The following is a 17,127-nucleotide window of genomic DNA, read 5'->3' as shown; positions in this document are numbered from 1 at the left end:
GACATTCTACACGTTTTATTATTCTAATTTTTTCAAAGGAAATTCCACACGTTTTGTTTTGTCAAAGCTAAAGACTCAATCTTCTATACCAACCATCCTAAAAAATGTCTTCCGTACCAACTCAATCCTCCTATTTTATACGCAAAAAAAAATTCAATGCTTAAAATGCAAAACACACTTTCTAAGTTTCACTATAATTCATTTCAGTTTTGTAACTTCATTTTTGTTTATTAAGTCTTTTGAGCTTCAAGTTTATTCAATTAAAGTCTTTCTATTAGCTTCCATTATTTTTTTTTTTTTAAATCTTGAAAAATATTTCTTAATCATTGATTGGATTTTTTTATTTTAAAAAATTGAAGAAAAAAAATTAAAAATTTGAACAATTAATTGCAACATTAAACAAAAGTTTATGAAAATGCCTTAATTGGATAAGCTTAAAACTTAGAGAACTGAAATGAATTTTGGTGAAATGTAGTGGGTGTGTTTTGCATTTTAGCCTATATATTTTCATGGAAATTGCTCCTATATTCTATTTAGTAATAAAAATTAAAATGGTGCATTGCACATAATTGTCTATATAAAAAAATGTGAAAAAAAAAATCGTGTCCTAGCTTAGGGATATATAATATAGATTCTAGAGCATAAACTAACTAGAAAAGAGGGGAAAAAAACCATAGAGTTTTTCCTTGGACAAATTAAACTCAATTTTTATTTATTTAAATGTATAAAACTATGACAATTTGAATATTCCGTTCATGTCTTATTAAAAAACTATGAAATGACCAACTTATAAAGAAAACTTTGATGGGTTCATACTACATCAAAACAACATTGTTTTGCTAATACGTTATCATTTAATGATTTTTAATGGATATAAACCGAGAATTTAGGTTGTCACTACTTATCATGGTTATATTAAAATAAAAAAAAAATTTTAATAAAAAAATTAGGGTTTCTATTTTTGGATACTTGATTGTTGTATAGATTTTGTTAATGGATACTTTAGGAAATATTTTTAAAAACTTTTTATAAGAAATGAAAGAAATAACAGAATTTTTAAATTTTTTTTATATTTCTATAAAAATAGTATCAATTTTTTTTATTTAAAATTGTCATTAAAAAAAAAATGTCCCTAAGCAGCTGACACTATTTGGGCCAAATTGGGATAATATGAGATTCGGTTAAACCAAAGACAACACGCAAGGGTAAAACAGTCCAGCGAGGTATTGAAGCTGAGAAGTCAGTAACCTAATTCAACAGACGCACGAAAAAAACCGCCACGACGAAGCGCGAAATTCCAAAAATACCCTCGTATCCAAATCCAAGTGTGTACTTCGTGCAGTTGTGCCCGTTAAGCTTCGTCACTTCGTTTTCATTTCTCACTTGCATGAGACGCCATTTTCGAAAAAACACACACTCTCTCTCTCCGGGAATATCTCAATCCCGGCGATATATCGCAACCGAGAAATTAGAAGGAGGAGAAAATGGTATCGGACTTGGACCTCGTGAACCGGCTCCGAGAAATACTCCGGAGCTCGGACCTCGACACGGCCACTGCCGGCGGTATTCGCCGGCAACTCGAGAAGGATTTCGGCGTCGATTTATCTGACCGGAAAACCTTCGTTAGGGACCAAATCGACATTTTCCTTGAAACCCTACCGCCGAAGCAAGAACAAGAAGAGGAAGAGGAAGAAGAAGAAGAAGAAGAAGACGCAGAAGAGGTTGGTGGAGAATCGGAGAATGTGAAGGAAGAAAACGACGTCGTAGAGGAAGAAGAAGAAGAAGAAGAGGAAGAGAGTGAAGCGAAAGGTAGAAAGAAAGGAGGGTGAGTTCTCTCTTTGATACAAATTTTTTTTCCTATTTCTTGTTTGGTTGCCGGGAAAAAAAAAAGAATTTTTCTTTTCTGTTTTATTAATTTATTTATTGTTTTAAGATAATAGTAATTGTTATTGTTGTTGTTTAATTTTTACCCTTTACATTTACTAGAAATAAACATTAAATTGTTGTGAAGTAATTATTTGTTTATATTTATTTACTGTTTTTAGAAATTTTAAGATATTATTATTGTTAAGTGGATTTGGAAGTAATTGTGAAAAAGTAAAAATTTAAATACATTAATAGGGATTTAAAATTAACTTTATTTTTAATAGCAAATGAGAAAAGATTGGAGCCTTAATTTTTAAATTCACTTAATTTAAATTTATGGATGAATTGGAGCCTTTGTTAATATGTGGGCGTGTCATGATTAGGTGATTAGGTGGAAGGTGGTATATCATTGTTCAAATTCAATTATCTTAGGATTTGTTGGAGCAACAGTTTTTTTAAGTCCCAAAACTTTTGGGGTTGGCTATGGATTGTCACCAGAGTAATTGAAAAGACCATGTGTATTATTGAAGCAATTTTATCATAGCTAATGAATCAAATCCATCCCTTCCATATGCTTAAGCAATTTTTATAAGACGTATTGGGTGCGTGTGTAACTTACAATAATAATTAACAAAGTAAAGAGTCCGTTCTGGCTGCATGTTTGCTGTAATTTTGTTTTCCTAAACACATTTTATTGTACTGTGGTAGGTCAAACAAGGTAGATAAAGAAGTCAAGAAAAGGGGAGGCGGAGGCTTCAATAAATTATGTAGCCTTTCTCCAAAACTTCAAGAATTTGTTGGAGTGCCTGAATTGGCCAGAACTCAGGTATATTAAAACCTGCTTTTCGTGTTTAGAATTGGACCTATTGGAACTGTAATTCACACTCATATTTTCCTCCTCCATTTTGGTTTTAGGTTGTGAAGAAAGTTTGGGCCTATATCCGGGAGAATGATTTGCAGGATCCTAAGAATAGGCGAAACATAAGATGTGACGAATCATTGCATACCCTTTTTCGTGTTAAGACTATTAATATGTTTCAAATGAATAAAGCCTTGTCCAAGCATATATGGCCGTTGGAAAATGGTAATTTTGAGAAGTTATTTTTCAATATGTTTTTGATTTTGAGACTAGATATGTGACTTGTATGCTTCATTCATGATGTTAGCTTGTTTTTGTTAATTTAGAACCTTATCTTTTTTTAGCTTATTGTGGATGTGTGACTTTGGCTTGTATATAGATCTAAGTTTATTTGTTGCAAGTGGTGTCTTAATTTGATGAATCTGGTTCTTGTTGTCTGCATTGTCCTTTGCACTCCACGATCTAAATTTCAATGTGAATAAACGTTATGGTATGCTTAATGAAATTCAATGGGGATTCTCACAATTGGCATGTATCATGTTTCTCTGATTCCATCTCTTGTTATTTAGTGAGAACGGATAATGTTGGATAACCTTAGTTCTTTTGTTCTTCAATGGTTTGTTGACTAACCAAAATTACAAGTTGTGGTGGGGGAGTATTCTGATGGGAAGTACTAGTAGATTGCTAGTGACTCTAAAAGAAGTTCAAAAGGGCGGAATCCTTGTACACAAGGAGTATACAAATGAAAGGCCAAACTAAAAAAAAAGAAGAGGCAGAAGAAGTAAACATACAAAAATTGTTTAATGGAAGCTTAAAGTGTCCAGAAACTCTAGAAAGTCAATAGTATATTAGTATGTATGAGTAATCAAGGTCAATCATAAAGAATCTTTAAGAATAAGACTTTTTTTTTTGGATATGTACAACCATTGAAAAACTAAATAAGGCATTACCCAAGAGACTCCAAACAGATAGAAAATCAAAGACCACAACTCCCAAGCCATAGTATAATGAAGAAAAAGATGAGCCACTCTCTCCTTGGCTCATAATTATCAACCTTTGTCTCCCTAGATTATCAATAGACAACTTCTTTTCTAATGCCATACCCCAAATATAGAAAGCCACCATTGGAGGTAATTGAAGTTTCCAAATGTTTTGCCAAGGTAAAGACTTTCAGCATCCTCTTAATACCCTGTAGTGTCTCCAATTGAAAGCCTTTAGATTTTGAAGGGAACTTGATGAGATTATCTACCCTCCATTGTGTAACTTAAGGGCATAAATGTCATCCAAAACGGAAGCCATCAATTCTAATTCCCATTCAGTCAACTGTTTAACTAACAAAGGATTCCAATAAAAAGAGCAATTTTATACTCTAGATACTTATCAAAAAAAATAAAAAAATAATATATATATATATATATATATACTCTAGATAATCTACCACCTTAGCATCTCTTTCTCTGGAAATTAGAAAAATGTCAGGATATTGCTCCTTTAGAGTAGTCTTACTATTCCATGGTTCATGCCGAAAATGAATTTTGGTGCCATCCCCAACATTGTATTTAATTAAAGATGAAATGCTATCCTATATTCTTTTGATATTCTTCCACAATCTCACACCATAGGGCTTTAACCTCATTCAAGCACCAACCTAGCACCACAACTATTTCCCTAGTAAAACATGATTAAAATGTATTGACCTCTTAACCCCCAAATTGTCATCATGGATCGATGCACAAAATTTTTCCAGTTGACTAAGAGTGTGTTTGACATTAGCTTATAAGCTCAGCCTTTAACTTTTACCTTTTATGTACAACATTTTAAAACTTCACTTTTTCCCGCCTTTCTCACCTTTTCAAATTTTTTCAAGATACAAGTATATTTTAGCACACTTTCAGCAAAAGATTTTCAGCAAAAAGCTAGATAAGTTGTTTCCAAACGGACACTAAGTGATTTGTAAACTCTTCTCCCACACAATCCCAGGGAAAATCCCTCTGAATTTTTCAAACCTATTTGCAAAACCTATAACAAGGGGAATAAAGTTAAAAAAGAAGTTAATAAGCTAGACAATGTACTTTTGATAAGAGTGAGTCTTCTCCATTTTGATAAGTACAATTTCTTCCATCCAGTTAATCTTTTTAGCATTCTCTCTATGATGGGATCCCATATATTTCTTGCCTTATGATGAGCTCCCAAGCCATGCCTGTGTACTTTATAGGAAGGGATGAAACACGGCATTCTAGTTTACTTGCCAATTCCTCCAAATTCAAAACCTCTCTAATTGGCACAATTTCCAATTGAGTCAGCTGGTCCCATATATATATATATATATATCTCTTATATTATGCCTGGTTCAAATTGGTGTCATTTGCCAAGTGAATTATCATGTTGTTTTCGTTCCATGAAATTGGGCCAATTGACTAGAGTTTCAGTTAGATTGTTCCTTGAAGTTCAAATTATTTAGCTTTTTCCCGTGAAAAAGGAAAAAAAAGGGGGGGGGGGTGTTGGAACAGTTTAGAATTCTGTGGATTTTCATTTTCAAGAAGTATAGCTAACCAGTTGATCCATCATGATCTTGTCTTATTTGAAAATATCCATCTTGCACTTGTGTTTGTTTTCAATGGTGTTTTGAGCTTACTCAGAAAATGATTTACTCGTGTAATATGTGAGCCACTTCAGTCATGTAAACTGAATATAATAGTGACCTTTATCACATTCAGGAGATGTGAAGCAAAAGGTAATAGCTGAAGAGAGTGCTGGTTCTGTATCAGAAGATGTCAGCAATGCAGAGGAACAAGAGGAAGATGATGAAGAAGAGAAAGAAGAAGAAAAAGAAGAGGAAGAAGAAGAAGAGAGGGAAGAAAAAATCAAAGAGGAAGAAGAAGAAGAAGAAGAGGGGCTTGAAGAAGAAAGAAATGGACGAGGAAGCAAGAAAAGAGAGTGAGTTTTATTTTGATTATTTTTCCTTTTCATGTAGTTTTTTGCATGTTTCTTTGTTATTTTCTTTCTCTCTAAAACATCATCTGTTGTTTTAAAGAAAAGTTATTAATTGAAGTATCTGCAAAGATGTGGGATTTGACTGCTTATCAAATAAAAAAAAGATGTGGATTTGACTAGTTTTTGTTTACTTTTAGTCTTTTACATGAATCATGCATTCAGGCTTGTAGGAAATACTACTTCATTTTATTGCATGTGTAGCTGTCTCGTTGATTATAATGTTGAAGACCCTTTATGATTTGATAGCTGTTAGTGAAAATGGGAAACAATTATTAGCATACTAAGTAATAATGCTTCATTCAACCAAAAAAGGAAAAGTGCGAAGATCCCTTAGTACACAGGTAGTATACTAAGGAAAAATCAAACAAAATTACATAGCTCTAAAATTCATGTAAGGAAGAATTGGCACTTGGGGAAGCCATCCAATCAAACATGGTGCGTAAAATATGTATTTAATCTCCACAGCCAAATGCTTGATCCCATCGAAAGTATGAAGATATATCTCCCATTAAATGATCCACATAACACAATGAAGCATGGCCCCAACATCATCAGCTTAGTGTTTTCCAAAGTTCCCTTGCCAACATTCTAGCAGTTCCACCACCCTTTTTAGCATGACCCTGTGCATGCCAAAAAGACAACACAATAGACCTTAAATCATGCACAGACTTACAATGAAGTAATTTATGGTCAATCCTGCTATGTTTGCACATGCAACACCAATTAACAATACATATATTCTGCTGCCGAAGATTCCCCCTAGTGAGTGTATTTCCCCAAGCCGCAGTCCGTGAGAAAAAAGCTACTTTAGAAAGAATGTTAACCTTACAGATTCTTTTCCATGGAAAATACATGGAAGGACCCGCATTAAGGTTCCAATGATAAGCCTGTGGTCCAAACCAATCTGTTCTCCTCCCCTTGATTTACTTTACTAGAATAAAGAATACCTAGGAACGATTGCAAACTCCCCACCTCCCAATTGTTAAGAAGTTTAAAAAACATTGCATCCCAATTAAGAACCCCATCATGCCAATTCATCTTATCTGCAACGAGGGCCTCTTTATTTCGGGCTATACAGAACATCGGAAAAGCACCCTTCAAGATAGTATCCCCACACCAAGGATGAAGCCAAAATTGTAGTCAACTGCCATTATCCACCCCCATTTGACATATTGTGAAATCCTTCCCTATCCTTTCTGAATATTCTTCCAGAGGGAGACACCATATGGTTCCTTAGTCACATCCAAAGTCCAATCACCCTCAAGGCGCCCATATTTTGAAGCCACCACCTCTCCATCCTCTCCCTAATTTTTAGAATCTGTATATTTTCTGTTAATTTCTCATGTATTTTGCTTGGGTTAAGATTTTGATAATCATTAATATGTATACTTTTTCAAGTTATTGCGAGGAGTTCAGCATGTGATAGTTCCAAATTCCTTTTGATGATCTCTAATTTCACTGGTTATATTTGAGGGAATGGGAATGCTAGGATATGTTGCTAGGAACTTATGTACATGTTAATGTCTGTACCTCTGCATCACTTGTTGCTGGTTATTTTTTAAAATTCAATTATTTGATCTTATAAAGGAGGTCTGCTAAGAAGGTTAAAGATACCAAGAAAAGAGGAGGTGGCTTTACTAAATTATGTAGCCTCTCTCCACAACTTCAAACATTCACTGGAGCTACCAACCTGGCAAGAACAGAGGCATGTTCAAAGATTTTAATAAGAATCCCTTACCAGTTTGTTTCCGGTTACTTTACATGATGATTTTTTTTTTCCTCATAGTGTTTCTTTCTTTGTTCTTGTTTTATTTCCTGTTTTGGATCCAGGTTGTCAAGAAACTTTGGGCCTATATTCGGGAGAATAATTTGCAAGATCCCAAGAATAGGCAAAATATACTATGTGATGAATCGTTGCGTGCCATCTTTCGTGTTGATTGTATCAACATGTTTCAAATGAACAAAGCCTTGACCAAGCATATATGGCCGTTAAATGTGGAAGACGGTAACTTCTCAAAGAAGCTTCTTATTTTTTATTTTTTGGGGCGGTTTGGTTCCTTGATTGAAAGAATGATTCATATACCTTGATATACATCATATTAGCACTTATGATTTGGAAAGGAGCGTCATTACTTTATCCATTATGGTACTTATTGATCCACATGATTAGTATAGAGTGAGAGACCTGTTCGTTTAAATATGTCTGTTTGAATATGGCTTGCTGCTTTTGGCTGTTTTGATAAGTATGGGAGCAGGAAATATCAAATATGTCAGTTGAGCCTTGTAGCTCAACTAGTAGCTGTTGATGTTTCTAACGGAGACGTCTAGGGTTTAGATCCCCCATCCCTCACTGTAACCGTTGAATTATTAAAATAAAAAAATATTTTAAAAAATCATGCAGGCGTATATTGTTGACTCTGGTATATGGCTGCATGTCCAGGGACAGATTTTCTAGTTTCCAATCTCATGATTTGTAGGTTGGAGACAGTTGAAATATCTGACATAGATACTTGTATTATAATATTTCTACTTTAGAAAGTAAATGCAAGAACTTATATAATCAATCAGGAGACATGTTTGATGTTTCTCTCTTCCTTTCTTGTACCGGCTTGTTGTTAATGTAACCAGCTATGTGTCAAAACATGTCCCGTTCAATACCTATGTTGTGTTTGTTGGAAACAGGTATTTCATGCTCATTGGGAACTCTTTATGCTTACTGAAGTTTCCATGTGACATTCTGACATAGCCTGCAGGTATTATGTGGCTTCTGCTGCATGAGAAGTCCGAACAAACTACAGCTGCAAAATGCCTTGAGTGACCTAGTCCTCTCCTAAACCTGATTTTAGCAAAAATTTGGGGAAATTACATAAAAAAGGCCCAAAGTTTATATGCTGTTTCAGATCAGGTCATAGGTTTTCAATTTTGTCAAAATCAAAATCCCAAACTTATGAAACAATTTCAATTTGAGGCTTCTGTCCATTTCCGTTATTCCAAGCAGTAATAGATCATAGAAAAATGGGAAACCATTGATAAAACCTTTTGTTTTTCCTTGGAAACCAGCTTTGATTTATTGGCATAGAAGATTTATTTTCATTTTCTCACTCTAAATGAAGCTCCCTCTCTAAATGGAGCTTTCTCTCTCCATCCTCTCTGTTCAATGGCTGTCAAATTGTTTATCAACAAGCCCTAGGTGAAATGCAGAGTTTTATCAAAAGGTTTTCTGCTTTTCTCTGTTACTGCCTGGAATAATGGGGATGAATAACAAAAATGGACAGATGCTTCAAATTGAGATGAATATTTTGTAAGTTTGGGACTTTAATTGACAAAATTAAAAAGATGGGAACTAATTTGAAACATGGAATGAATTCTGGGTCTTTTATGTAATATTTGCGAAAACTTTTATTGTTTGTTTCATAAATGTCTAGTGAATAACACTTTGTGCAAAGACATCTAACACGTAAGAAAATTTTTGGGATTTGTGTGAGCATGGGTTAATTTCCAAAGATAGTTATTTCCTTTAAATTTGTCTATCCTTTTATGTTTTGTTGTCCAGAAGTTTTGCAGACCTTGTAAATTTGTGCATTAAGCTAAAAGGAGTTTAACAGATATTGTAAATTTAATAAAATGTTGAGCTTCTCTGCTCAAAAAATAAAAAAGGCAACAAGTAAGCAGCAAAGAGGAAATTAGTGAAGGTATTCTAGGTACCAAAAGATGTTGGGAATGTTGATTGTTATGCTTATCCAGTCTCCAAAAAAATTGTTAAATTTCTGTTCATAAAAATGTCCATGCATCTCTCTCTCTATGCATTCCCTTTTAGTATGAGTCTGATATGGGTGTTGTACATGTTCTGAAGTGTCCATGCATATAGATAAAGGTTGGTATTTTTATCAGGTTAAGATGTGTCAAATTATTCAAGAGATTGTCTTCTTGGGAAGATATTCAATTTTATTATACTCTTAAACAATGTTTTGTACTATCTATATAATGTTTGCTTGGACTCACAATATAAGTATTCTTTTTGTTGAAGCTTTAACACAAGGTTTGAGAACTTAATTTGATGGTTGAATGAATGGCTTTCTGTATTTTAGGAGTTCCGGATGACTCTTTACAAAAAGAGAAGCAGTGCAAACAAGAAGATGAAGAAGAAGAAGGTGAGAAAGTTCAAGTCTGTGTGGTATAAACTCAATGGGTCAGGAAAGTTTCCTTTGTGTATATTACACTATTCTGCAAATGTTGGGTACTGGAACAACCTACCCTAGTAAGAATATTGATAAAGAAATCAGTGCATTTGCAGTCCTGACTTAGTAATATTGTTTTAACCCTTCACTGTTCAGATTCAGATGATCCAAATAGGAGAGGGAAACGGCAGAAGAAAGGAAGTTCTGGGCTTCTTGCTTGCCTTCCACTTTCAGATGCTCTTGTTAAATTCTTGGGCACTGGTGAAAATTCATTATCTCGGGCTGGTGCTGTAAAGAGAATGTGGGAGTACATAAAACAGAATGATCTGCAGGTATGGTGTTGCTTCTTGGTCAAACCCATGCTAAAATGATCTGTTACTCTTTTTTTCCCCCCTTTTGATGTGTAGTTACAACTTATGCATCAATATCGGATTGAACTCCTAACCTTACTCTACCCCTTGTTTATTGGTGGAGGAGATGCCATTTGATCCATCAACAATTTGTGGTATAGTTTCACTATTTTTAACACCTGGTGAGAAGACCTCCATGCATATAAATTCTGCCCGCTGAGCAACTCAAATATTAAAAGGTTAAAGGGTGGGTAAATTAAAAAGGTTTTGTATACACAGCATGTTATTTGCTCCCTTGGAGCTCATTGGCCTGCGTAGACAAGCCAAGCTTCATTCTCTTGCTTTTGGTTGCTTGATAGAATAAAAGCCAACATCAGGGACAGCTTGAATAGGCTCCTGAATGGTTGAGATTAGCGTATAACAACTTTAGTTTGTGATTTTTGGTCAATAACAAAAAAAAAAAATAGAAGCTGACACATAATAGATGGATAGGGATGTTTGATGAATGACAGTTTTAACATCAGATTAGGTTGAGAACAAAGCTCAATTAGAGCTTGTGGGTGAGCTGGGGTGTGAACTTTTTACAAGCTTGAATCAGGTTTGAGGCTAAAGCTTGATCCAAGTTGTGAAGCTTGAGCTGCTCTTTAGTGTGCACTTGCATTTGGCATAAACTTATTTAGCTTGTTGCTGTGAAAGTGTGCTTGTACTTCGAAAAAAGTAAGAAAAAGAGAGGTTTTAAAAAATTGTACATAAAAGCTTGTCAAATAAGTTGTAGACAAACGGACACTTAATGATCTATTTGTCAATTTTGAGGGAAATCCTTGTTGATGCCTTAAAGGCAAATTACCTTAATATTTTCTGTTCTATTTGTCAATTTTGAGGGGGAGCTTTCCTTGTCCAATCATTAATGTTCTATTCTAAGTATTATTTTGAATTTAATGCCAAATCTTGTTGTGCAATGCTATCGTCACTGTCATTTTTTCTTTCTTTATTATTATTAGTAATATTGTTATTTTCGAGCCTGGGCTAAGTAGATAGCCTATGGGTCAGTTTGTTAAAGTGTTGTTGGCCCAATCAATTATACCTTGATAGGCTTGATTGGACTTTTTCAACTTATTGCGTACTCCAATTGTAACTTGCTTTCCTTGAAGTATTTGTCTAAATTATGGCTTCAAGGCATCAGCATGATGGATATGTTTGATGTGCTATCTCGAGTTGTATGATACAGATGATTTTACTAATGGTTTTAATTCAGTAATGTCCTTTTTATTTTGAAACTCACAAGATTTGGTGCCTGAATTGTTATTCTCACACGACTTTCTGCTTGTTCCTGAAGGACCCATCTGATAAGAGGAGAATTTTATGTGATGATAAGCTAAAAGAACTTTTTGGGGTTGATTCATTCAATGGCTTCACAGTCTCAAAGCTTCTGACTACTCATTTCATCAAGACAGAACAGTGAGTGTGGCTTGTATGCATGTATATAATGTGAGCCCAAGAGGGCATTTTTGCTCGAGTTATTATTTACCATAATCGTTCTAGTCTTGTAGTTGAATGCTTCTAACATCTCAAAAAATTGCAAATAGATTTGACAATCTTACTGTCAATGTTTCCGGTGTTCCCTCGTAGCGTTATATACTTCCTCTTTTTTCTTTTTTCTTTTTTCTTCCCTACTTTTTTGGGGAGGGTTGGGGGAGCATCACTTTGAATTGTACAGGGACCATTTTAGTGAAGACGTTGCCACACATGGAAAGCATGTTTTTAAGCTTATTGTCCACTTTTAGGGACCACAGCATCAACAACGAAACCTCCATGCTTTGTTTGATCCCTTCGCAACAGAATCTGTTTCTCTAGTATTGTTGGGTACACTGCACACACCCCAACATGTAAGAGAGGATAGCTTGTAACATCAAATACGGTAAGTGCTTGTGCATCACAAGATTATATGTTTTGGACAATTTTCATCTGATTGGATGACTCCCTGTTTTATATGACACCAGGTTTTCAGTAAATATTCATTGAGCTTTGCTGTCTTCAAGAAAGTTATTTGTTAACAGTTGTATCACACATGCTTTCCAAGCAAGAGCATGAGAAACTCTTTTGCATGTATCAAATTCATTAGAAAATGGAAATTCCTTATTGCTTAATATTCAGGGTGCTAGTCCTTCAGATTTTTTATTTTAAAAGCTAAGAAAAAAATTTTAAAAATAGAAACTAATGCTTGTTGCTGTGTTAATTTTAATCTGTTTATCACCTTGGTCTTGGTACAATTCCTTGGATGTTTTTACCACTATGTTCTTTTCTCTTCTTCAGCTCCTTTTGTTATTTATGTACAGAGGGAGAGAGAGGATGTGAACTTAGAGGGCATGTGCAAACGATATTTTTTTTGGAAACATGTTACATTCACAACATTTCACAACAAATCTTAGATGATAAGTTATTGGTTCTAATTTAAATTGTACTTCTAAAATTACTTTTTTGTTTATCAGTAACAAATAATCAATAACAACCAGCTATTTAGAATTTGTTATGAAAGTGTTGTGAAAATATTGTGGACATAGGCATTTATCATATTTGTAATGTTATTTTCGCTTAAAATCTAAACCATTGGTTTGATATGGGGACGAGGAATGTGCATGCTGATTAAATGTTCTATTCTTTTACACAAGAATCAATAAGTGACCCAACTGAGATGACGGAGGAAATACACAAAATCATTTCTCATATTTTTAATGCTTGAAGTCTAAACCATTGGTTTGACATCCTGGTATAAGGAATATGCACGCTGATAAAATGTTCTATTCTTTTACATAAGAATCAATCAGTGACCCAACTGAGATGACAGGGAAAAATACACAAAATCAAATGATGTAAAGCAAAGCAAAGCAAAGTGGATGTAAGTAAAACTATGTAATAGCTAAAAGCCAAATGCAAAACCATTGCAAATGAGAGAGAGAGAGAGAGAGAGAAAGAGAGAGAGAAACTTTTATTGAGGGGTGTAGGTTGGTTCATTATAAAAGAAGGTTATGATTACACTTGTGGTAGAGATGAGTTGAGATAAAAGAATAGTGGATTGGATTGTGGATTGGATAGGCGCACGTTTTTACTTTTTAGGCTTGGGGTGGAAATGTTGATATGAATAAAGTAGTTGGAGAAAACGAGCTATGAGAATAGAGATTAGATGGGAGGAGACAAATCCAGAAATTGGAGAGAGAGAGAGAGAGAGAGAGAGAGAGAGAATCTTATGGAGGGTGGGATCCACTAATATTCCAATTGTTGAAAGCACCGCCGTTCATATGCGGCGAACCGATTCCACCCACATCTTTCTTTCTATTTTTCTGACACGTCATGCCCACGCGCCCTTCTGACTCTTCAGTCCCACGTTTTTTTTTTTCAACTATTTACCACAAAAGCTTTTTGTTCATTTCGAAAAAGGTCTTCAAAGATGCAATTTCTCTGTTCAAGAAAGTCGGAATATATATCTTTTGTTTTGTTGTATCTATCTGCAAGACTTTTGCTGAAGTTTTATGCCTTTTTTTTTTTTACTGTTTATATGCATATATCTTCTTCTTTTCTTTTAAGAGGATATTTGAATGGAAGGAAATTCTCTATTATTATACTCTGATAAATTTCATAAATAGACTAAAGAAGAAAATATTCTCCAATTACAGTTGTATTTAGAAAATGGTTTTAAAGTTTTCTATATAAACTAATTATTATTATTATTTACAAATTGGCTAAAAACATGATTTAGCCTTAACTTCCTTTAAAAAAAAATTAAAATAGTTACATACTTTAAAGATTTAATCGTTAGATTGCATGTTTTTTATGTTCTTAACACGCATATAAAATTTGGTGTCTATTGAATTTTATTTATTATTTGATTTAGCCTTAACTTCCTTTTTAAAAAATTAAAATAGTTACATATTTTAAAAATCTAATTGTTGGATTACATGTTATTTATGTTCTTAATATACATGTAAAATTTAGTGTCAATCGAATTTTATTTATTATTCGATCTATAAAGTTATTCTTTATGCATAATTTTATATTACAAAAATTTCTAAACATTTCATATTTTTATTGAAACATAATTATTGATTTTTTTTGGAAATTTTACAAACATAGAAGATGTAAAAAGAAAATCCAAGTTTGTTGCCAAAGTTTTTCCTCTATTTTTTTAAAGGTTGACTTAAATACTACACAAAACAAATCTCAATTATTTAGGATTGCTATCATCTATTGAGTAAAGATGTCAATAGGCTAGCGATAGCCTGATAGGCTGGTGGGGGAGTTGGTATTCTTGTAAGATTTGGTCTGAGATAGCCTGATTGCTATCATCTATTAGTGTATATTAGGTAACCACAAATAATTTAAAGCAAATATAGGTAAGTCAAATTGTCAAACCAATTGTTGCATTCCACCCCTTCTTCATTCCAAATTAATTGCGTTTACTAAATATTAATGTTATCAACTAATCAAAGATTATAAAATGTTTCTTCTAGAAATACTGAAGATCTTAGCTTTATTGTTTTTCTAAACAAAACTAAAATCTGGGTTATGAGAAATTAATTCTAATCAACATCAAGATTTTCCATGCAAGATAAGTATGGTACTGTGGTGTGATATGATCATTTTGAATGTGTATCATTTATCTTCTAAAAAGAAAATAAAGGAATATGCATAATTCAATGATGGGATGTTGTGTTCAATGCATCAAGCAAATTGCTTTTTACAGAAAAAAAGTATTTTGTTTTCATTGTTTTGGCTCTTGTATCTGTTGAATTTTGGCCATAAAGCATTTAAAACAACTCAATGTTTCAACCCCTCTCTCAAGCAGCCACATTTAATTGGTCATAATGTCATATCAAAGTAACATTCTTTTTTGGTCCTAGCTCAGACGTGAATGTAACCCTAAGAATTACTTTTATTATTATACTGTAGGTGATCGATGCGCATGAAGTAAGAAAATGGAGGACATGCAGTATACTCATGATTAATTAGAGCACATTTCCTATGTAATTGAATTCAAAGAAATGAAAGGGGGTTTTTTTTTATAAAAGAACCAATGTGATACCAAAGGAGCTGAAGCCACAATGACTATAGTCATGACATTACACTGATGTAGTTCTAAGTACTGAGCAGAATAAGTAGATTTCGAGAACAATGAATAATCACCATTTTAACTTTGTAGATGGGGAAAGAAAAAGAGTCGGTAATTATTTGGAAAAAAGAAAAAACCCTTTTAACTAATACTCAACTCTCTCTCTCTCTCTCTCTCTCTCTCTCTCTCAAAAGAGTTGAAATTTGAAGGGTAAGATGAAAAGAATAGAGAAAATGATGATGTAGGTTTGAGTAAGGGCCAATAAGTGGAATGCTTGCAAGGACAAAGGTAGAGAGCAACAATAATGCCACTCAACAACTCCCAAAAGTAGACAAAGACACCAAACCCTAAATGACAAGACCAGCCTCAGAAAGTTGCAAAAAACTGTTAATTCTCTTATCTCTATTATTTAAAAAGATTCCATCTTTGACAACCCAAGAGAGAGAGAGAGAGAGGTAAAAAATAAGAATTGGACAAAAGATACCTTCATGAGGAGGTCACAAACAAAGGCAATGAACATGAACTTGTCATCACGTGAAAGATGCTTTCAGGGTTTTGATAAGGATAGTGTGTGTCTTCATCGACAGCCTTTAAATAAGGTATCTTATTTTGTTCCTTGGATTCAATCAATTTTGTTTTGTAACTTTCTTGAAAGTGAAAGGGAATTGGCTTGTTCAGTGAATCTTGTGGAAATTTGAAGCAGACCTTATCTTGGAAAGTGACACGTACTTATTCTTTAAAACTAGGGTAACCCACTAATGCTAATTAAGATTATATGGTAGCTTCTATGGTGATATATATATATAAGGTAAGGTGTTTGTAAAGTTTCACAATAATAGATGTATAATAATTAGGAACCAGCTTAATGGTTTTCCAAACAATCTATGTTACCAATAAGTCCTACAGATTGAATTTGATAGTGTTTAATGGAGATACATTTGATAGCATAGGATCTCAAAGAAATAATGAGGGTTGGTCTGTTAATTTACCATACCATATATATGTTCTTATTCAAAACACAAAAAGATGAACAACAAAAATGCTGGGATTCAAAAATAAAAATATACTATAATGAAGACTAAAAGTTCATTTAGACCCCTTTAAACTAGATTATTTTAACTTAATTAATTAAACAAGTGATTACTTAGATTAATTTTCAGATCTAAGTTAAACACAAATAAATCATATCATGCAAAGATACAGAAAAGTAAATAACACCATGATATGATTATCCAGAAAAACCAATGAAACTAACCTGTTTTAAGGTAATAACCTAGGGAGGATTTGACCTCGCTATCTTCAAGGTAAACCAAATCCACTATAAGAGAATTGAAGTTTTTACAAAAGATTTAACCCTAAATTTAATGCTACCTCATGTTGTAACTTACTAACACGACCACGTGCAAGCTCCAAATCCACGGACCCCTTCTCTTCTTGGATTAACTGCAACACAAGCACACCCTTGCTTGTAACTTTAAGACTCCACTGAAAGGTTTCAGATCATCTTCACTTGTTGATCTTGATGTTGCAACTAGTTCTACCAATCCTTGATTGTAGTTTAAGCTCTGATAGAATCTTGTGTAGTTAGAAGGTACAGAACCTCTCAAATCTCACAAAGAGTAACACACAAGTCTTCTTCAACTCTTCTAAAACGTAATTAGGGTTTTCCTTTTATATGTAGAGAAGTTTAAGTGAAACCCTAAACGTTTACGTGGGCTTGGGCCTGTTTAAAATTCTGCAGAAAAACTATGTCTGCAATTTTCGATTGGTCGGGTC

General features: G+C 33.7%; 1 protein-coding gene across 1 annotated transcript; it reads left to right on the top strand.

Moving 5' to 3' along the window:
• The first annotated feature begins 1,356 nt into the window (after positions 1-1,356).
• On the top strand, positions 1,357-11,867 carry LOC142643493 (uncharacterized). Its single transcript, XM_075818150.1, has 9 exons — positions 1,357-1,825; positions 2,575-2,692; positions 2,782-2,950; positions 5,443-5,662; positions 7,307-7,424; positions 7,550-7,724; positions 9,808-9,870; positions 10,054-10,229; positions 11,584-11,867. Exons 1-9 carry the CDS (start codon positions 1,485-1,487, stop codon positions 11,707-11,709), a joined length of 1,506 nt encoding a protein of 501 aa, XP_075674265.1. The 5' UTR covers positions 1,357-1,484; the 3' UTR covers positions 11,710-11,867.
• Positions 11,868-17,127: the final 5,260 nt, after the last annotated feature.

Source organism: Castanea sativa, chromosome 7, assembly GCF_040712315.1.
Source record: "Castanea sativa cultivar Marrone di Chiusa Pesio chromosome 7, ASM4071231v1".
Lineage (NCBI taxonomy): Eukaryota > Viridiplantae > Streptophyta > Magnoliopsida > Fagales > Fagaceae > Castanea > Castanea sativa.
This window is presented reverse-complemented; position numbering and strand designations above follow the sequence as displayed.

Excerpts from the sequence above, each read along its gene's own strand:
- LOC142643493 (XM_075818150.1), top strand. The coding sequence starts at position 1,485 with ATGGTATCGGACTTGGACCTCGTGAACCGGCTCCGAGAAATACTCCGG. Across the intron at positions 7,425-7,549 it reads CCAACCTGGCAAGAACAGAG|GTTGTCAAGAAACTTTGGGC; the intron begins GCATGTTCAAAG and ends TTTTGGATCCAG. Across the intron at positions 9,871-10,053 it reads AGAAGATGAAGAAGAAGAAG|ATTCAGATGATCCAAATAGG; the intron begins GTGAGAAAGTTC and ends TTCACTGTTCAG.